Genomic DNA, 22910 nt, shown 5'->3' on the forward strand with positions numbered 1-22910 from the left:
TTGTTGTGGGATGTGCGTTCTTTTGTGCAGTCCTGTGGGACTTGTGCTCGGGCTAAGCCCTGCTGTTCTCGTGCCAGTGGGTTGCTTTTGCCCTTGCTGGTCCCGAAGAGGCCCTGGACGCATATCTCTATGGATTTTATTTCGGATCTCCCTGTCTCTCAAAAGATGTCTGTCATTTGGGTGGTTTGTGATCGCTTCTCTAAGATGGTCCATTTTGGTACCCTTGTCTAAATTGCCTTCCTCCTCTGATTTGGTGCCATTGTTTTTCCAGCATGTGGTTCGTTTACATGGCATTCCGGAGAACATCGTTTCGGACAGAGGTTCCCAGTTTGTTTCGAGGTTTTGGCGAGCCTTTTGTGCTAGGATGGGCATTGATTTGTCTTTTTCCTCGGCTTTCCATCCTCAGACAAATGGCCAAACCGAACAAACTAATCAGACTCATCAGCAGATTTGGACTCATGTGGTGGACAATTTGACGTTGTCCCAGGAGAAGGCTCAACGTTTCGCTAACCGCCGGCGCTGTGTGGGTCCCCGACTTCGTGTTGGGGATTTGGTTTGGTTGTCGTCTCGTTATGTTCCTATGAAGGTTTCCTCTCCTAAGTTTAAGCCTCGTTTCATTGGTCCGTATAAGATTTCGGAGGTTCTCAATCCTGTGTCGTTTCGTTTGACCCTTCCAGCTTCTTTTGCCATCCATAATGTATTCCATAGGTCATTGTTGCAGAGATACGTGGCGCCTGTGTTTCCATCCGTTGATCCTCCTGCCCCGGTGTTGGTTGAGGGGGGAGTTGGAGTATGTGGTGGAGAAGATTTTGGATTCTCGTATTTCGAGACGGAAACTCCAGTACCTGGTCAAGTGGAAGGGTTATGGTCAGGAAGATAATTCCTGGCTCTTTGCCTCCGATGTTCATGCTGCCGATCTGGTTCATGCCTTTCATTTGGCTCGTCCTGGTCGGCCTGGGGGCTCTGGTGAGGGTTCGGTGACCCCTCCTCAAGGGGGGGGTACTGTTGTGAATTCTGTTGTCAAGCTCCCTCCTGTGGTCGTGAATGGTACTTCGGCTGGTTCTGTCCATGGGCTTCCTCTGGTGGTTGTGACTGGAGCTGCGGCTTCTGAGTTTCCTTCCACAGGTGACGAGGTTAATTTGTTAGCTGGCTGCTCTATTTAACTCCACTTGGATCATTGCTCCATGCCACCTGTCAATGTTCCAGTATTGGTCTAGTTCTCTCCTGGATCGTTCTTGTGACCTGTCTTCCCAGCAGAAGCTAAGTTCCTGCTTGTTTTTCTCTGGTTTGCTATTTTTCTGTCCAGCTTGCTATTTTGAATTTTGTCTTGCTTGCTGGAAGCTCTGGGACGCAGAAGGAGCGCCTCCGCACCGTGAGTCGGTGCAGAGGGTCTTTTTGCGCCCTCTGCGTGGTCTTTTTGTAGGTTTTTGTGCTGACCGCAAAGCTACCTTTCCTATCCTCAGTCTGTTCAGTAAGTCGGGCCTCACTTTGCTAAATCTATTTCATCTCTGTGTTTGTAATTTTCATCTTTACTCACAGTCATTATATGTGGGGGGCTGTCTTTTCCTTTCGGGAATTTCTCTGAGGCAAGGTAGGCTTTATTTTTCTATCTCTAGGGCTAGCTAATTTCTTAGGCTGTGTCGAGTTGCATAGGGAGCGTTAGGAGCAATCCACGGCTATTTCTAGTGTGTGTGATAGGATTAGGGATTGCGGTCAGCAGAGTTCCCACGTCTCAGAGCTCGTCCTATATTATTAGTAACTATCAGGTCATTCCGTTGCTCTTAACCACCAGGTCCATTATTGTCCTTACCACCAGGTCATAACACATAAGGTCCTCACAACTGTTGTAGATGTTATGTCTCTCTCTCTGTCCCCAGATGGATAGGACAAACCCGTATGACTGGTGGCTTGAGGCTGTTTGTAGGGACTCTAGCACGCCCCGGCCTCTGAGGGGTGTCACCGTGCCTCCTGGGTGTAGATGCGGACAGGTAACTTGCAATTAGCTGTCCTGCCGGTCTCTAAAGTAAATGCATGTAGAAAAGCCGCGGAGACACCATCATGTGTTTTTCAACGCAGGCAATAAATAGCTAGGTCTTTCACCGGGAAGGAACAACCACGGGAAGGGCAGCATCCATAAAGGAAAACCACCTATGCCAAAACATGGTATCCATCCACAGACAGCTGTTTCGGGGTATTTGCCCCTCATCAGCGTGGAGTAGGAGAAACACGTGATGGTGTCTCCGCGGCTTTTCTACATGCATTTGCATATTTCCCATAAGGGATTGGGCAGTGTTCTGGATCACTGTGTTGAGAAACACGTGATGGTGTCTCCGCGGTGTTGGATGTTTTGATCTCCCCGAGGTCATTCATCCTTCTGTTTGTAGTCTTTTCACTAGGCACTGCCCCTAATAACCAGTTTCCTATTCCACACTGATGAGGGGCAAATGCCCCCGAAACAGCTGTCTGTGGATGGATACCATGTTTTGGCATAGGTGGTTTTCCTTTATTGGATGTTTTCCTTTATTGGATGCTGCCCTTCCCTTGGTTGTTCCTTCCCGGGGAAAGGCCTGGCTATTCACTGCCTGCGTTGAGAAACACGTGATGGTGTCTCCGCAGCTTCTCTACATGCATTTGCATATTTGGGGGCAGTGTTCTGGATCACTGCGTTGAGAAACACGTGATGGTGTCTCCGCAGCTCCTCTATAGGTCTCTGAAATAAGGCATAGAGGTCCTTACTCCCTCGGTGTTCCGGCTACCAGGATGTTGCGCCTCAGAAGGAGACAGCTTGAGCAGGGCTGTTCCCCTTCCGGTATCCTTTCCTTTGCTACGACTTCTTTCACGCTCACTGCAATACAGTTCTGCCTTTCAATGTCTCTTTCTGGGAGCTGCAGCTCTCGGGGCATGCAGCTCCTTTAACCCTCCATCCTCCTCAGACTCTGGTCTGGAACTAACTAACTCTCCCTACCAGGGGTGGATTATACTGGGGTCAATCTGGGCCGTAGCCCAGGTCCCAGTGGTGTGGGGGGCCCTGGGCTACCACTCAGATTGCCTGCCGCTATCAGGGCATTACTGCCCTGACTGGTGTTTGGGCCCGGTTGGCAGAGGGGGCCGCATCAGGCCCAGTCTCATCTGCCCACCGGGCCCCTACCGGCGCTGTGGCAGTTAAACGCTATTGATGTGCGGGCGCGCGACAGGTGAGAACTTTTTTTTAATTTTTATTGCAAACAGCAATCCGGGGGCCCGGGCCAGTATGCTGGACACACTGGGGGCAATATGCTGTGCGCCCCCCCCCCCCCGCTTGCCAGGAAATACTCACCGACACCCAGCTCCAGCGATGTCTCCTCTCAGCACCGGCAGCAGGCCCTGTGTGAGCAGTCACGTGGTCCCGCTCATTACAGTGAGGCATATGTGCATATTCCTCACTGTAATGAGCGGGACCACGTGACTGCTCACACAGCACAGGCTGCAGCCACTGAGAGGAGACATCGCTGGAGCTGGGTGTCAGTGAGTATTTCCTGGCAAGCGGGTGGGCGCACAGGGGATGGGAGGTGGGAGGGGACGCGCAAACTTCATTTTTAAGGGAAAAAAAAAAAAAAAAGCGTTTTCATTCCTTCTTTCCAGCAAACGCTGCTGGGAAGAAGGTATGAATTCCGGCTTCAGCACCACACGCGGGCGGTACGTGCACACGGAGGAGAGTGCACACTGTTCTCCGTGTGCACGTGTGCGGGACGCTTTGCGGACCGTGCTGCCGGAGAAAAACGGACATGTCTCCGTGTTTTCAACACGGACACACGGTCCGTGAAAACATGGAGACATATGCATAGACCCATTCATTTGAATGGGTCTACGTGTGTCAGTGTCTCCGGTACGTGAGAAAACTGTCAGTACACGGAGCGGAGACACTGACGTGTGAAAGAGGCCTTATGCAGTGCATTTTAGCTCTCACCCGAGTCTATTAACCCAAACCACCAACACCAGCGATCCCTAGGTTAGGCTAGATTCACATTGCTTTAGGGCAGTCCGTTTAGCGCATAGCATAGCGCAACGGACTGCGCTAACGCAATGTCCCAAAAGGGATCGCGTTTGCCGATCCCGCTAGCGCAGATGCCCGATCTGCGCTAGTGAAGAACGGACCGCGAACGCTGTAAGCAGCGTTCGAGGTCCGTCACTCAAATGACGGCATATCGCTAGCGCATGCCCAATGTGGGCGTGCGATAGCGATGCGTTCGCCATTACAAGCAATGGCGGCGTTAATGGACTACGTTACACCGTGTTATGCCAGTGTAACGGGTTCACATAACGCAATGCCTTACTGGTAATGAGTCCCATCACTATAACTCCTAGAAGTGGCCGGACATGCACAGCTCTCTCTATTCATTTCTATTAAAGCTCAGAATATTCTGGGACTGCACTAGGCAAGGTTTAGTGCTCCTATAGAAATTAATAGAGAGCTGCAGATCTGCCTCCAGGGATGGAACCTGCATCTGTCGGACATTTATAGCATATCCGATGGATGCAGGAATCATGAAGACTAGACAAGAAGCATTATTGATATGCAAGTTGTTATAATAGAGAATCTGAAGATCCATGTAATCTATATATATAATTGTCTAAGAGGTACTTCCGTCTGACTGTCTGTCTTTCTGTCTGCAACTTCCGTAACGGAAATCCTGAGGCGCTGATTGGTCTCGCCAGCTGCCTGTCATGGCTGCCGCGACCAATCAGCGTTGGGCACAGTCCGATTAGTCCCTCCCTACTCCCCTGCAGTCAGTGCCGGACGCCCACATACTCCCCTCCAGTCACCGCTCACACAGGGTTAATGCCAGCGGTAATGGACCGCACTATGCCGCGGGTAACGCACTCCGTTACCGCTGCTATTAACCCTGTGTGTCCCCAACTTTTTACTATTGATGCTGCCTATGCAGCATCAATTGTAAAAAGATGTAATGTTAAAAATAATAAAAAAAACAAAAAACCTGCTATTCTCACCTTCCGTAGTCCGCCGAGCCTTGCGCGGCCTCCGCCATCTTCCGTTCCCAGAGATGCATTGCGAAATTACCCAGAAGACTTAGCGGTCTCACGAATAGACTTAGCGGTCTCTAGAATACCCGATGCGTTAGAATCGGGCCACCATCTAGTCTACTATATAATTGTCTAAGGGTCACTTCCGTCTGTATGTCTGTCTTTCTGTCTTTCCTTCTGTCTGTCTGTCACGGATATTCATTGGTCGCGGTCTCTGTCTGTCATGGAAATCCAAGTCGCTGATTGGTCGTGGCAAAACGCCCACGACCATTGCCACGACCAATTAGCGACGGCCATATTCTGGCAGCGAAATGGCCACTGCTTTAGTGCCCTGCAATCAGCGCTGAGCGCTCACACAGGGTTAATGCCAGTGTTATCGGACCGCGATGTTACGCACTCCGTTACTGCAGCTATTAACCCTGTGTGACCAACTTTTTACAATTGATACTGCATATGCAGCATCAATAGTAAAAAAGATCTAATGTTACAAATAATAATAATAAAAAAAAAAAGGTTATTCTCACCTTCCGACGTGGCGCGCTGTCCTCGGCAGTGCAAGCGGCAGGTTCCGGTGCTAAGTATGCCATGCGAGAAGGACCTGCCATGACGTCACGGTCATGTGACCGCAACGTCATCACAGGTCCTGCGCTCATACTAACCCTGGGACCGGAAACTGCCGCGTGCAGCGCACACAGGCGCCAGGACTACAAGGGGCCTTCGGAAGGTGAGTATATGTTTATTTTTTAGTTTAAGTCTTTTTTAACCACACATATAGTGCCCACATTGCTATATACTATGTGGGCTCTGTTACATACATACATAGTCTCTGTGCTATAGACTATGTAGCTGGGCAATATACAACGTGACAATATACAATGTAACTGGCCAATATAATACGTGCTCTGTGTTATATACTACTTCGACTGTGCAATATACTACGTGGCTCTGTTATATACTATGTGGCTGTGCAATATACTACGTAGCTATGCAATATACTACGTGCCTCTACAATATACTACGTGGCTATGCTATATACTACATGGCTCTGCTATATACTACGTGGCTGACCAATATACTACATACCTGTGCAATACACTACGTGGCTGTGTTATATACTACATAGCTCTGCTATATACTACTACGCTGTGTTACATACTACGTAGCTCTCTTATATACTACGTAGCTATGTTATATACTACATTGGTTGTGTTATATACTACGTCACTGTGCAATATAGTACGCAGCCTGAGCTATATACTACCTACATATTCTAGAATACCCGATACGTTAGAATCGGGCCACCATCTAGTAGCAGTAATAAATGTAAATACTGTAGCAATAATCTCCATAACAGCAGTTCTGTTTTCTCACCACCAGGTGTCGCTGTGATACAAAGAACTAATAGGTCTCGGGAACCTTGTTTCTCTCTTCTCGTTTCTGCTCGGGAGATATTTGGGCTTCACTGACCCTTCAGTAGTATAAGGTGAGTGCCTTCCTGCTGTTTGTATGTCCTTGTATTAGGAGCCCTTGATTCAGACGTATTGGATCAGAAGAAAATGCTGGGAACCTAAGAGATTCACAATGTTTAAAGAGAAATGAAATGTGTGACCAGTGAAATAAAGGGTAGCATACGTCTCCTGTAGAAAGTATTCCCTGACTGCAGGTTAATATTCAACATGCATTGTTATGTATCGCAAGCCGATGAAAACCCAGGTGTCAGCATTGCAATAGGAGTTATCATTTATGGCTATGTGCACACGTACATTGGTCCACTGCGGATTTTTCCGCAGCGGATTTGATAAATCTTTATAACGACTCCAGAGCACATATTTAAACAAAGAAAAAAAGAGCAATTTTACACTAAATAGTAGAAAAAAGCCACAACGCCTACACAAGAGGCAACCCACTCCATATTAACACTATAAACAGGAGAACCAGGAGTATAATAGGTATATAAATTTATTACAAATACAGGGTATAAATATACATACAGTAAGTGACGTAAGATGATAGTATATAAGCAGAGAACACAATATAAAGTGCAAGAAAGGATGGAAACCAGTATCCACCCAGTGTGCGGGAGCACAAAAAAAAAAAAAAAATCCAAAACAGTCTACAACAGACTGAAAATACACAGCGCTGCAGGAAGCCAGTAGTACATATAATAAAGTGACAAATCGTCACTAATAGTGAAATATTGGGGCTTACCGCAGATAAGAAGGGCTACACCGCACACGGACCGGAACCAGGATAAAAAGACCCCCGACCTACGTTTCGCTTATTCCATATAACCGCTTTATCAAGGGGATAGTGAAGGTTGCCGAGAAGGACCTTAAAAAGGGCCGTCCTAGGACATGTGATGTATCACATGCTAGGAATCAGCCAATAGCAAGCGGCATATACGGCGCATGTGCAGATCGGGCCACAGGTCCTACACCAGAGAGCGGCGTCCTGCATCATACCGTGCGAGCGGGGAAAACCCCCGGTCACACGTAGGAGGCAGTAAGGACGCCGCCCGGGAGCAGGAGTCGGCAGACCGCGTCCGCACATGCGCACTACCGCCAATGCAGTGAGGACATAAAAGTACCAAATCCCAGTAGAAGAAAGGCCAATGGGGAGGAGTCTGGACATATGACCGCGGTAATACATAGATCAAGAGGGGCAAAACGCCACGACATACAACAATAAATAAATAACCAGCAGTCAGTATAATAATTACAAAAGTCCATAATAAGTCACATGGAAAGAGAAGTAATAACATTTTATATATATATATATATATATATATATATATATATATATATATATATATAATTAAGATACGCCGCATCTTCCATGATGACAATAGAGCTGATATTAAATAGCTTCTTATGGACCTAACGCCGGATCCTCCACATGGCGGAAAAGAGAGGGAGGCACATCTCAGCAAAGCAGGAATAGACAAAATAACGACTGTGAAGAAAAAAACCAAAATTAGGACATACAAGTGAAAAAATAACACAACGCTAAAAACAATAAAACCAGGAACCGGCCAATGGAAACCAGTGCCCCATGGATGGGGGAAAGTAGAAATATATTCTTCTGTCGAAAAGACAGAGGAGGGATGCAAGAAAATGGGCGAACCGAGATACAGACAAAAAAAAACCCCCCAAAAATAAATTTATTAAAGAAATGAGGCAAAACTGAGCGACTCGTTCAGGCTGTGCGGCGCAACCATATTCAACCTGACAATCCAGCTTGCTTCATGCTGCGCCAACATCTTTTTGTAATTACCCCCTTGTGCACCCAAATGGACACGGTCGATGCCCCTGATCCGCAGCGACCCCGCGTCGCAGTCATGGTGCAATTTAAAGTGACGGGGTATCGTCTCTAGATCAGAGGCATCAGAGCTGCCCGGATGTCACGCACATGCTCCCTAGTACGTATACGGAGCTCCCTTGACGTTAGACCCACATAAATCAAAGAGCAGCCACACGTAGCGTAATATATAACATTCGCATACCTCCCAACCGTCCCGGATCCAGCGGGACTGTCCTGATTTTGACAGTCAGCCCCGCGATCCCGGGCGGGACATTAATTGTCCCGCACTGGTTGGGAGGTATGTGAATCACCCGGTCGGTCAGCTGAGAGCTCCCTGCACCCGGCCAGCACAGCAGCACATAATGGCTGCTCTGTGCACAGGACCTGTGATGAGGTCACAGGATGGGAGGAGTCAGGGGTCACATGATCGGATTCGGGAGGAGGACCTCCGTGGCGTTAAACTAGAAGAAGAGGGGACGGGAAGAAAAACATTAGACTCGAACAAAGACGACCCAGGAAAACATACTCAGAAGGGAGGTAAGAACATTTCTAAAACAATCCACAGTGAGGAGATTGGAACAAAACAAAATCCTCTAAACTGCATGCTCGCAAACGCCAGAAGCCTGACAAACAAGATGGAAGAACTAGAAGCAGAAATATCTACAGGTAACTTTGACATAGTGGGAATAACCGAGACATGGTTAGATGAAAGCTATGACTGGGCAGTTAACTTACAGGGTTACAGTCTGTTTAGAAAGGATCGTAAAAATCGGAGAGGAGGAGGGGTTTGTCTCTATGTAAAGTCTTGTCTAAAGTCCACTTTAAGGGAGGATATTAGCGAAGGGAATGAGGATGTCGAGTCCATATGGGTTGAAATTCATGGAGGGAAAAATGGTAACAAAATTCTCATTGGGGTCTGTTACAAACCCCCAAATATAACAGAAAGCATGGAAAGTCTACTTCTAAAGCAGATAGATGAAGCTGCAACCCATAATGAGGTCCTGGTTATGGGGGACTTTAACTACCCGGATATTAACTGGGAAACAGAAACCTGTGAAACCCATAAAGGCAACAGGTTTCTGCTAATAACCAAGAAAAATTATCTTTCACAATTGGTGCAGAATCCAACCAGAGGAGCAGCACTTTTAGACCTAATACTATCTAATAGACCTGACAGAATAACAAATCTGCAGGTGGTTGGGCATTTAGGAAATAGCGACCACAATATTGTGCAGTTTCACCTGACTTTCACTAGGGGGACTTGTCAGGGAGTCACAAAAACATTGAACTTTAGGAAGGCAAAGTTTGAACAGCTTAGAGATGCCCTTAATCTGGTAGACTGGGACAATATCCTCAGAAATGAGAATACAGATAATAAATGGGAAATGTTTAAGAACATCCTAAATAGGCAGTGTAAGCGGTTTATACCTTGTGGGAATAAAAGGACTAGAAATAGGAAAAACCCAATGTGGCTAAACAAAGAAGTAAGACAGGCAATTAACAGTAAAAAGAAAGCATTTGCACTACTAAAGCAGGATGGCACCATTGAAGCTCTAAAAAACTATAGGGAGAAAAATACTTTATCTAAAAAACTAATTAAAGCTGCCAAAAAGGAAACAGAGAAGCACATTGCTAAGGAGAGTAAAACTAATCCCAAACTGTTCTTCAACTATATCAATAGTAAAAGAATAAAAACTGAAAATGTAGGCCCCTTAAAAAATAGTGAGGAAAGAATGGTTGTAGATGACGAGGAAAAAGCTAACATATTAAACACCTTCTTCTCCACGGTATTCACGGTGGAAAATGAAATGCTAGGTGAAATCCCAAGAAACAATGAAAACCCTATATTAAGGGTCACCAATCTAACCCAAGAAGAGGTGCGAAACCGGATAAATAAGATTAAAATAGATAAATCTCCGGGTCCAGATGGCATACACCCACGAGTACTAAGAGAACTAAGTAATGTAATAGATAAACCATTATTTCTTATTTTTAGTGACTCTATAGCGACAGGGTCTGTTCCGCAGGACTGGCGCATAGCAAATGTGGTGCCAATATTCAAAAAGGGCTCTAAAAGTGAACCTGGAAATTATAGGCCAGTAAGTCTAACCTCTATTGTTGGTAAAATATTTGAAGGGTTTCTGAGGGATGTTATTCTGGATTATCTCAATGAGAATAACTGTTTAACTCCATATCAGCATGGGTTTATGAGAAATCGCTCCTGTCAAACCAATCTAATCAGTTTTTATGAAGAGGTAAGCTATAGGCTGGACCACGGTGAGTCATTGGACGTGGTATATCTCGATTTTTCCAAAGCGTTTGATACCGTGCCGCACAAGAGGTTGGTACACAAAATGAGAATGCTTGGTCTGGGGGAAAATGTGTGTAAATGGGTTAGTAACTGGCTTAGTGATAGAAAGCAGAGGGTGGTTATAAATGGTATAGTCTCTAACTGGGTCGCTGTGACCAGTGGGGTACCGCAGGGGTCAGTATTGGGACCTGTTCTCTTCAACATATTCATTAATGATCTGGTAGAAGGTTTACACAGTAAAATATCGATATTTGCAGATGATACAAAACTATGTAAAGCAGTTAATACAAGAGAAGATAGTATTCTGCTACAGATGGATCTGGATAAGTTGGAAACTTGGGCTGAAAGGTGGCAGATGAGGTTTAACAATGATAAATGTAAGGTTATACACATGGGAAGAGGGAATCAATATCACCATTACACACTGAACGGGAAACCACTGGGTAAATCTGACAGGGAGAAGGACTTGGGGATCCTAGTTAATGATAAACTTACCTGGAGCAGCCAGTGCCAGGCAGCAGCTGCCAAGGCAAACAGGATCATGGGGTGCATTAAAAGAGGTCTGGATACACATGATGAGAGCATTATACTGCCTCTGTACAAATCCCTAGTTAGACCGCACATGGAGTACTGTGTCCAGTTTTGGGCACCGGTGCTCAGGAAGGATATAATGGAACTAGAGAGAGTACAAAGGAGGGCAACAAAATTAATAAAGGGGATGGGAGAACTACAATACCCAGATAGATTAGCGAAATTAGGATTATTTAGTCTAGAAAAAAGACGACTGAGGGGCGATCTAATAACCATGTATAAGTATATAAGGGGACAATACAAATATCTCGCTGAGGATCTGTTTATACCAAGGAAGGTGACGGGCACAAGGGGGCATTCTTTGCGTCTGGAGGAGAGAAGGTTTTTCCACCAACATAGAAGAGGATTCTTTACTGTTAGGGCAGTGAGAATCTGGAATTGCTTGCCTGAGGAGGTGGTGATGGCGAACTCAGTCGAGGGGTTCAAGAGAGGCCTGGATGTCTTCCTGGAGCAGAACAATATTGTATCATACAATTATTAGGTTCTGTAGAAGGACGTAGATCTGGGTATTTATTATGATGGAATATAGGCTGAACTGGATGGACAAATGTCTTTTTTCGGCCTTACTAACTATGTTACTATGTTACTTTGTTACAGGACTTTGCTGGTTGCCTTTGCGCCGGAGGAGGGTAAGGCAGCGTATGTGTGAGGTCAGGAGGTGTTTACAGGGTGGATGTAGCAGAGCCGTGTGTGTACGAGGTGTATGGAGCTGAGCCGTGTGTGTAAGGGGTGTACGGAGCCGTGTGCATGAGGTGTACGGAGCGCAGCCGCGTGTGTACGAGGTGTACGGAGCCGTGTGCATGAGGTGTACGGAGCGCAGCCGCGTGTGTACGAGGTGTACGGAGCCGTGTGTACGAGGTGTACGGAGCCATGTGCAAGAGGTGTACGGAGCGCAGCCGCGTGTGTACGAGGTGTACAGAGCCGTGTGCATGAGGTGTACGGAGCCGTGTGCATGAGGTGTACGGAGCGCAGCCGCGTGTGTACGAGGTGTACGGAGCCGTGTGCATGAGGTGTACGGAGCGCAGCCGCGTGTGTACGAGGTGTACGGAGCTGTGTGCATGAGGTGTACGGAGCGCAGCCGCGTGTGTACGAGGTGTACGGAGCAGAGCAGCATGTGAAAGGTGTACGGAGCGGAGCCGTGTGTGTAAGGGGTGTACAGAGCAGAGCCGCGTGTGTACGAGGTGTACGGAGCACAGCCGCGTGTGTACAAGGTGTACGGAGCGGAGCAGCATGTGAAAGGTGTACGGAGCGGAGTCGTGTGTAAGAGGTGTATGGAGCACAGCCGCGTGTGTTACGAGGTGTGCGGAGCGGAGCAGCGTGTGAAAGGTGTACGGAGCGGAGTCGTGTGTAAGAGGTGTACGGAGCCATGTGTACGAGGTGTACGGAGCACAGCCGCATGTGTACAAGGTGTACGGAGCGGAGCAGCATGTGAAAGGTGTACGGAGCGGAGTCGTGTGTACGAGGTGTACGGAGCACAACCGCGTGTGTATGAGGTGTACGGAGCGGAGTCGTGTAAGAGGTGTTCGGATGAGAGCAGAGTGTGAAAGGTGTATGGAGTGGAGCCACGTGTGTACGAGGTGTACAGAGCAGAGCCACGTGTGTACGAGGTGTGCGGAGCAGAGCCATGTGTGTGCAAGGTATACGGAGCGGAGCAGTGTGTGCAATGTGTATAGAGCGGAGCCGTGTGTGTACGAGGTGTACGGAGTAGTGCCGTGTGTGTACGAGATATATGGAGAGGAGCCGTATGTGTATGAGGTGTACGCAGCGGAGCCGTGTGTGTGCAAGGTATACGGAGCGGAGTAGCTTCTGCAATGTGTATGGAGCGGAGCGGTGTGTGTATGAGGTGTACGTAGTGCCGTGTGTACGAGATGTATGGAGCGGAGCCGTGTGTGTATGAGGTGTATGGCGCGGAGCTGAATGTGTACGAGGTGAACGGAATGGAGCCGTGTGTGTTTGAGATGTATGGAGTGGAGCCGTGTGTATGGAGCGGAGCCGTGTATGCAAAGTGTACGGAGCACAGCCGCGTGTGTAGGAGTAGCTATGTGTGGTCATTATACGGTACGAAGTATCATGTGCGGCCAATATACAGTATGGAGCATCATGTGCGGCTGTTATACAGTATTGAGCATCATGTGGGGTCATTATACAGTATGGAGCATCATGTGTGGCCATTATACAGTATTGAGCATCATGTGGGGCCATTATACAGTATGGAGCATCATGTGGGGCCATTATACAGTATGGAGCATCATGTGTGGCCGTTATACAGTATGTAGCATCATGTGTGGCCGTTATACAGTATGGAGCATCATGTGTGGCTATTATACAGTATGGAGCATCATGTGTGGCCGTTATACAGTATATAGCATCATGTGTGGCCGTTATACAGTATGGAGCATCATGTGTGGCTATTATACAGTATGGAGCATCATGTGCGGCCGTTATACAGTATGTAGCATCATGTGTGGCCGTTATACAGTATGTAGCATCATGTGTGGCTGTTATACAGTATGGAGCATCATGTGGGGCCGTTATACAGTATTGAGCATCATGTGGGGTCGTTATACAGTATTGAGCATCATGTGCGGCAATTATACAGTATGGAGCATTATGTGTGGCCGTTATACAGTATGGAGCATCATGTGGGGCCGTTATACAGTATTGAGCATCATGTGGGGTCGTTATACAGTATGGAGCATCATGTGCGGCCATTATACAGTATGGAGCACTGTGTGGCCGTTATACAGTATTGAGCATCATGTGTGGCCATTATACAGTATTGAGCATCATGTGTGGCCGTTATACAGTATGGAGCACTGTGTGGCCATTATACAGTATTGAGCATCATGTGTGGCCATTATACAGTATGGGACATCATGTGTGGCCATTAAACAGTGTGGAGCACTGTGTGGCCATATTTTTGTTTATAATTATTGTTTATGAACAGTGTGATCAGCAGTGCTAAATGGGTGTGGTTGAGACGTGGATATGGGTGTGACTAGTGAATGGGTGTGGTCAGAGGCGTGGCCTAAAATTTGCCGCTAACTTTGTCCCTCTTTCCCAGCTTCAAAAGTTGGGAGGTATGCATTCGTGGTGCTGCACGATATGTGGTGTCTATTGGAGAACGTCCTATTTCCATCAGACGACGTGAAAGGAGACTGTCCGTACAATATTGGCACAAGCCACACAGTGGCCGCACTGGAAACATCCCAGGGTTGGTCCTCTAGTGCCAAAAGGGCTACTAACGGGAGGAACGTAGTGACTCCGGATAAGCATATTTTTCAGGTTAGGGGACCTCCTTGCTGTCATAGAGGGATAGTCGCCCAAGGCGGGACCCAGGGATGGCTCAGTACCCAAAATGGGCCAATGCCGGGCCAGAATGTCTCTCATATTGCACCATTCATGATTATAAGTTGTTATGAAACGTATTTTTGAGTCCTCCGGCCCGGCCTTGGTGCGATTACCTATGGTGTAGAGAAGGTCCCTACGATGCGTCCTCCTAGCTCTATCATAGCCACGCCTGATGCACCTTCGGCTATAGCCGCGTGCCTCAAAACGTGCCTTAAGAGCAGCGGCCTGGGTTTGAAACCTATCTTCAGTGGAGCAGATCCGTCTCATCCTAAGGAACTGCCCGACCGGGACAGCCCTTAGGCTATGTGCACACGTACAGGTTTTTTCGCGTTTTTTCACGCTAAAAACGCTATAAAAACTCATTAAAAATGCATACATTATGCATTCTATCCATTCTGCATGTTTTGTGCACATGGATGCGTTTTTTTTCCGCGAAAAAAACGCATCGCGGTAAAAAAATGAGCATGTTCATTATTTTTGCGGATTTTCAGCGTTTTTCCCGCAGTTCTATGCATTTGGGAAAAACGCACCAAAAACGCGTCAAAAACGCATCAAAATCGCGGTAAAAACGCATGCGGATTTCTGGCAGAAATGTCCGGTTTTTGTCAGGAAAATTTCTGCAAGAAATCCTGACGTGTGCACATAGCCTTACTGTAGCTGGATTGTGTGCTGAGTCGGCATGAAGCAACGCGTTAACGGCAGTCGGCTTTCTAAATACATCAGTCTGTACCCTACGGGAAGTATCGTTCTCCAGACTGATATCAAGAAAATCGACCCGCCGAGTATCATACTGATAAGTAAGAAAGATATTAAACGGGTTGTCATTCAGCCGACTCATAAAATCCTCGAGCTGTCGCACCATGCCCCCCCATAGAAATAGAATATCATCTATGTATCTAAGCCAGCACAGCACATGGTCGGCGGCCTGAGTCCCCCCCGTCGCCAAACAAAGATCTCTCCCAGTGACCCAGAAAGAGATTGGCGTACGAGGGCGCACAGGCCGCACCCATGGCTGTGCCACGCTTCTGGAGATAATAAGAATCCTTAAATACAAAGAAGTTGTGTGTGAGGACAAAGCGCAACAGCTCGAGGATAAAATGACACATAGCGCCGCCCAGGTCGAAGGTCCCCAGGAAGAGACGTGTTTCCATCCTTTCTTGCACTTTATATTGTGTTCTCTGCTTATATACTATCATCTTACGTCACTTACTGACTGTATATTTATACCCTGTATTTGTAATAAATTTATATACCTATTATACTCCTGGTTCTCCTGTTTATAGGATTTGATAAATCTGCAGGGCAAAAACGCTGCGTTTTTGCTGCAGATTTATCGCGGATTTACCGCGTTTTTTCTGCGGATTTCACTGCGGTTTTATAACTGCGCTTTTCTATAGGAGCAGGTGTAAAACCGCTGCGGAATCCGCAGAAAGAAGTGACATGCTGCGGAATGTAAACCGCTGCGTTTCCGCGCGTTTTTTTTCGCAGCATGTGCACAGCGTTTTTTGTTTCCCATAGGTTTACATTGTACTGTAAACTCATGGGAAACTGCTGCGGACCCGCAGCGTTTTCCGCATCGTGTGCACATAACCCTATATGTGGTGAAGTGCTGCACCCTGGTTGCTGCTTCCGAATAGCTGCGTGGTGTTTCTTACTGCAGCAGGTGCATGAAATTTGGCAAGCTCTATCAACATGAATGGAAAAAGTCAAATGTTTTTAATAAATTTTCTTTATGTGAACATACGCTAAGTCCATGTTCCCACGTGATCAGTAGCGTAGCTACTGGGGTGGGGGCAGAGAGGGCCATCGCCCTGGGCCCCGTCACCCCGGGAGTCACTGCCACTTCTTTGATAAGGCAAAACACAGCGCAGGAGGAGAGCAGTATAATGCCTGCTCCTGTCTGATAGAGACTGTGCATGCTGGCTAGCACAGTGGACAGTTGCAGAGTCTTCCTGAATTGTACCATGCTGTCTGACCTGATGATGGAGCTTTTCGTTGGCTGCAGTTTTCTTCCCACTGTGGAAGCTCGGATGGGCTCAAAGCAGGCACGCTGGGTCCTAATGTCCACCTTGCATTTCTCCCACACACTTCCTGGTCCTGCCTCACTGCCTGCAAACTTCATCGGTAAGTGGAGAAAAAAATTATTAGATTGATAGAAATGTCATGGTCACTGTGGGGTGAATGTGAGAGGATGAAAAAGAAAAAATAATCTCCAGCATGGATCTTCTAAAAAGTCAATTTATTGGAAACACTTTAAAATGCAAACATTTGCAAAAAAGAGATGGGGGTCCCAGGTGGTCAACACTGACGCGTTTCGACCATCAGGTCTTAGTCATGGCATGAAAATGGAACCACATTGTATGGTATTTTTTGCGGGACAAGTTGTACTTTTGAACAACATCATTGGTTTTAGCATGTCGTGTACTAGAAAACGGGAAAAAAATTCCAAGTGCGGTGAAATTGCAAAAAAAGTGCAATCCCACACTTGTTTTTTGTTTGGCTTTTTTGCTAGGTTCACTAAATGCTAAAACTGACCTGACATTATGATTCTCCAGGTCAGTACGAGTTCATAGACACCTAACATGACTAGGTTATTTTTTACCTAAGTGGTGAAAAAAAATTCCAAACTTTGCTAAAAAAAAATAAAAAAAAATTGTGCCATTTTCCGATACCCGTAGCGTCTCCATTTTTCATGATCTGGGGTCGGTTGAGGGCTTATTTTTTGCGTGCCGAGATGACGTTTTTAATGATAGCATTTTGGTGCAGATACGTTCTTTTGATCGCCCGTTATTGCATTTTAATGCAATGTCGCGGCGACCAAAAAAACGTAATTCTGGCGTTTCGCATTTTTTTCTCGCTACGCCGTTTAGTGATCAGGTTAATGCTTTTTTTTAATTGATAGATCGGGCGATTCTGAGAGCGGCGATACCAAATATGTGTAGATTTGATTTTTTTTTTAATTCATTTATTTTGATTGGGGCGAAAAGGGGGTGATTTAAACTTTTATATTTTTTTTTATTTTTTTCACATTTTTTTTACTTTTGCCATGCTTCGGGAGGCTAGAAGCAGGCATAGCACGATCGGCTCTGCTACATAGCAGCGATCATCAGATCGGCCGGAAATGGTAGTTAAATGCCGCTGTCTGCGATTGACAGCGGCATTTAACTAGTTAATAGGTGCGGGCAGATCGCGATTCTGCCCTCGCCTATTACGGGCACATGTCAGCTGTTCAAAACAGCTGACATGTCCCGGCTTTGATGCGGGCTCACCGCGGAGCCCTGCATCAAAGCAGGGGATCTGACCTCGGACGTACTATCCCGTCCGAGGTCAGAAAGGGGTTAAAGCATCACTCCAGCTTTTTTTTTTTTATTTCACCGTTGGAGTGAAGACCTCTACCGACTGTCTGATACTCACCTTCTGGCGTTTTCATCTGTTTTCACCACCGCACCGCTTAGGTCCGTCTCCTGCAGTTTATGACCTGTCCGAAGCTCCCAGGCTCGAGTTCATATGAGGACAACCAGCAGAGGGCGCCTCTTATGAACTCGAGCCTGGGAGCTTTCTAGGAAAGTTCCCACGATCTAGGGACAACCAGCAGAGGGCGCCTCACCGCAAATGAAGGTAAATATAGGTCATTGACCTACTTTACCTTCATTCTCCGGGGTTTTGCAGGCAGGAGTAGCGCTGCATTACCAGAACTCCTGGCTGCAAAATATTTTAACCCCTTCAGATGGATTTTCATCGTTGGACGTTACAGATCTTCGGAAAGTAAGGATATTGTTGTTTTATTATTTTGACTTTGTTACAGATCGAGGGTCTTCAGTGAGTGGATTGAGCGTAGAATACATTTTTACAACAACCTTTGTGATTTTTTCATTAAAATAATTTTTAATAATGTGTGTGTGTTTTTTTAACCCTTTACTACAATTGGATTAATAATGGATAGGTGTCATAATTGACGCCTCTCCATTATTAATTTGGCTTAATGTCACCTTACAATAGCAAGGTGGCTTTAACCCTTCATTACCCCATATCCCACCGCTACACAGGAATGGGAAGAGAGTGGCCAAGTGCCAGAATAGGCGCATCTTCCAGATGTGCCTTTTCTGGGGTGGCTGGGGGCAGGTGTTTTTAGCCGGGGGGGGGCAGGTGTTTTTAGCCGGGGGGGGGGGGGGGGGGGCAATAACCATGGACCCTCTCCAGGCTATTAATATCTGCCCTCAGTCACTGGCTTTACTACTCTGGCGGAGAAAATTGTGCGGGAGCCCACGCCAATTTTTTCCGCCATTTAACCCTTTAATTTAATAGAACGGCCAAATTTTGCATATACACGCTACTAACATTAGTAGTGTGGGATATGCAAAAAAAAATGGTGATATGAGATGGTTTACTGTATGTAAACCATGTCTCATATCATGTCAGGTTTAGGAAGGAGATGGCAAAAGCCGGCAATTGAATTACCGGCTTTCTGCTATATCGCGCTGGATGAAATATTAATATATACATATATGTGTCTCACTGACATTATATATATATATATACCTATTCTATGTGTACACATTTATTCTACCTATTCTACTGTAAGCTGTCAGTGTGATTTTACTGTACACCGCACTGAATTACCGGCTTTTCTCTCTAACACCGCTGCGTATTCCTCGCAAGTCACACTGCTGGTCCGTGTGTAATCCGTATTTTTGGGGCTTCCATAGACTTTCATTGACGTTTTATTTGCGCAATACGGTGACAAACGCAGCATGCTGCGATTTTGTACAGCCGTAGAAAGCCGTATAATACTGATCAGTAAAATACGGCAGATAGGAGCAGGGGCATAGAGAATAATTGTGCCGTTTGTTTTGCGAGTTTTACGGACGTAGTTTCTGCGCTCTTACGTCCGCAAAACTCGCAAGTGTGACGCCGGCCTAATAGGGACACATACGGCAGCAGCGGCTCAGTATTGGGGTATCAGGTGCAGTAATAGGGACACATACGGCAGCAGCGGCTCAGTATTGGGGTATCAGGTGCAGTAATAGGGACACATACAGCAGCAGCGGCTCAGTATTGGGGTATCAGCAGAATGATTAGTTTGTGCAGGTTGGGAATAGATATGGACGGTGCAGGAAATGTGAGACGTATGGCCAGATGGGAAAAGTAAACGACTCCATAAGGCTACGTTCACACTAGTGTTATGCTAGTTTGCGTCGGGTTTGCGTCGGGCGACGCAGCGGCGACGCATGCGTCATGCGCCCCTATATTTAACATGGGGGACGCATGCGTTTTTGTTTGTTGCGTTGTGCGACGCATGCGTCTTTTTTGCTGCAAGCTTCGGACCAAGAAAACGCAACAAGTTGCATTTTTCTTGCGTCCAAATTTCGGCAAAAAACGACGCATGCGTCGCAAAACGCAGCGTTTTTGCGTGTGTTTTGGTGCGTTTTTATTTGCATTGTGTGTTGCGTCGCCGACGCAGCGGCGCACAACGCAAATGTGAACGTAGCCTAAGAAAGACCATCAGCTGTGAGTCACCATCTAAAACTGTCCAGTGATCTCTTATATGGTCTGCAGGACTGGTATCCACCACTATATGGTCGCCATATAGTAATATCAGTGTGTGTTTTTGTACATAGATTTATTTTCAATCACAGTGTGGTCATCTTCTGAGTTTCCCCTATACTCACAATTAGGGTGCGCCACTGTATCTAGTCAGGGCTACCTGACTAAGGGCCCACTCAGATTTTTTACGCCCCCCCCCCCCCCAAAGCTGAAACCCTAGCTACGCCTCTGCACGTGATGCCTATTCTGTTATGGATTTGCAGCAGGATTCGCAACTATGCATTAAAATCTTCCAAAATGCAGATGCAAAAGCTTCAGCAAATCTGTAACGTGAACAAGACCAACAGGTAAAGGCACACTTCCCTGATGTACAGTACCGGCCTAGTAGGTGTGAAAGATAATAATAATAAATAATGTTTATTTTTATATAGCACTAACATATTCCGCAGCGCTTTACAGTTTGCACACATTATCATCGTTGTCCCTGTTGGGGCTCACAATCTAAATTCCCTATCAGTATGTCTTTGAAATGTGGGAGGAAACCCACGCAACACGGAGAGAACATACAAACTCTTTGCAGATGTTGTCCTTGGTGGGGTTTGAACCCAGGACTCCAGCGCTGCAAGGCTGCTGTGCTAACCACTGCGCCACCGTGCTGCAATCCAATGTACACGTTGCAGATATTCTCCGTGCATATATTGACCTGCAGTGTGGGTGTAAATCTGCAGTTTGTCAATTCTTTGTTAATTTTCTTTGCAGATTGCTCCTTTGCGCAATTTATAGGGTGCAATAAAAGTGGCTTGAAATAAATGCTTACTTTGTTGCAAATCCTACAAGCCTCATTCACATATGAAGAGTTGTTTTTGTTTTTTTTTGCATACATGTAAAATAGATTTATTTTGATCAGCTTTTTTTTCCCATTGTCATCCTCCTTTTTTGTCAGTGTTCAGTTTTGTAATCACAGTTAAATATTGTAGAAAGAAAAAAATTCAAATATATATGTATGTATATATATCAGTATAAACATTAGCTCGCACAAAACAATCACTGATACTGCTCTGTGGATAGAAACATAAAGTTACGGGTTTCAGAGAATGGCAGCACAAATGAAATTAATCATTATTTTATATTTCTGTTTTATTTTCTCTCGCTTCAGTTCTTAAATTAAGAAATATCCAAGTTTGGTATTGTGATAATCGGACTGACCTGGAGAATTGCATTTCCAGGTAACTTTTACCACATTTTTTGCCCTTTTTCTGTATATTATTTGATAAAATGTATGATGTCATTCAAACTTACAATTCACCCTGAAAAAAAAAAAAAACTTCACATGGATTAGCTGGAATATTAAAAATCGATGACCCTTAGAAAGAAAGGAGGAACAAAACAGAAGCGCAAAAATGAAAAAGGGCCACAACGGAAAGGAGATAATTCATCCAGTGTTAGGTCATGTTCTGACATACCATAAATGTTTTAGTTTTTTTTTTTCAGCAAAAAATCTGCTATATTTAACAATTCAAGCAAAGTGGATTTAATGAAAATTCACCTCACTGCGCCTTTAAACACATGGTGCATTTTCCCCTATAGAGTTCTAAAATGAATGCGTGCAAGATGGTCAGTGTGTTTTAAGCATAGAATTTCCGCTTTTCTGTACTACAAAAAAAGCAATAAAAAATCCAATAAATATTATTGAGCGTTTTGGTGTAAACATCTGCAGAAAACATCAGCGAAAAAAAAAGAAGCCTTTCAGTACTGGAAATATGGCCTTCAAGTATCCACACCTATAACTATTTAACCAGTTAGTTAAAAATTGATACTGAGTGTATAAAATGTGGAGAACAGGCTCTAGCTGTATTATCCGGCACTGTTATGGATGTGTCCTCAGCCCCTGAGGTAGGTGACATTCGGAGAGGGCTGCGGTGGGGATCTCCTCTAGGGTTCACACTGCTGAGATCAGTCCGGGATTAATGCTTCTTCTGTGTGTAATTGTATAAGAAAGATATCCTTTTTAGCTATCAGCACACAACAGGTTTTTCAAGCTGGTGAAATTGAGGGAGTATTACAGGAAACTCAGGTGTTTTGTTCCCTTCAGTGTCTTAATCACTTTAATCCATAATAATTGCATTTGCTGCACCATATTATTAATGTGTTGCCGGTCACTATTACTGGCACCATATCCTTGTACGTGCGAGCAGCATTTTTGCACATTTGATGCATTTCCAATAATCATGGCCTATTATTTGCCCACAGAACACTCCGATCTGGATGTGATAACCCCGATGATCGTTTGCTTCTTTCCTTGGCAGGTGCCTGGCATGGTTTGTCTACAGTCGCTCAGGTCTCTCTTCCCAGCCGCTGTCCGTGGTTTAATACGTCAAAATCGAATACATGTCCGGAACACGTCAGGGATGTCTGCAGGTAACCAATGAATGGTGTCATATCTTATCTTCAGCTCCCCCCCACAATAATTTGGCCGGGGAAATCTGCACTCCAGTGACCTAATAATCTGATCAAACTCATTACGGGTGAGTTCACATGTCACGGTTAAAGGGAACTTCTCACCACACCACTTATTTATTTTATATACGTAAGTAGTGTTCTGGTTCTGTAGGCACATAGAAATCCGATGTGCAAGTCCTGAGAAATCTAACGTAGACAGGCTAGAAGTGCACTGGGTGTGTCAATGCACCTGAAATAGCAGTCTGGCAGGTCGCCAGTGCACTTCATGCCTGATTTGCATATGGCTTCTGAACGGAGTTTCTGATGGGGGATCAGGTGCCCTTTGATATGA

General features: G+C 45.8%; 1 protein-coding gene across 5 annotated transcripts in view; it reads left to right on the forward strand.

The window, feature by feature from the left end:
• The first annotated feature begins 6422 nt into the window (after positions 1 to 6422).
• The window catches only part of DGLUCY (D-glutamate cyclase), a 73061-nt gene continuing 56573 nt past the window's right edge, over positions 6423 to 22910 (forward strand). For 3 of the 5 annotated variants that reach the window (XM_069736763.1, XM_069736773.1, XM_069736755.1), the window contains exons 1-2: positions 21989 to 22012; positions 22426 to 22537. In XM_069736763.1, coding sequence (XP_069592864.1) covers positions 21989 to 22012; positions 22426 to 22537 — 136 coding nt within the window. Of the gene's footprint in view, positions 6506 to 11821; positions 11854 to 21275; positions 21346 to 21988; positions 22013 to 22425; positions 22538 to 22910 lie in introns of those variants that run through there. The other 2 variants (XM_069736790.1, XM_069736781.1) reach the window with 2 other exon arrangements.

This window comes from Ranitomeya imitator, chromosome 1, assembly GCF_032444005.1.
Source record: "Ranitomeya imitator isolate aRanImi1 chromosome 1, aRanImi1.pri, whole genome shotgun sequence".
NCBI lineage: Eukaryota > Metazoa > Chordata > Amphibia > Anura > Dendrobatidae > Ranitomeya > Ranitomeya imitator.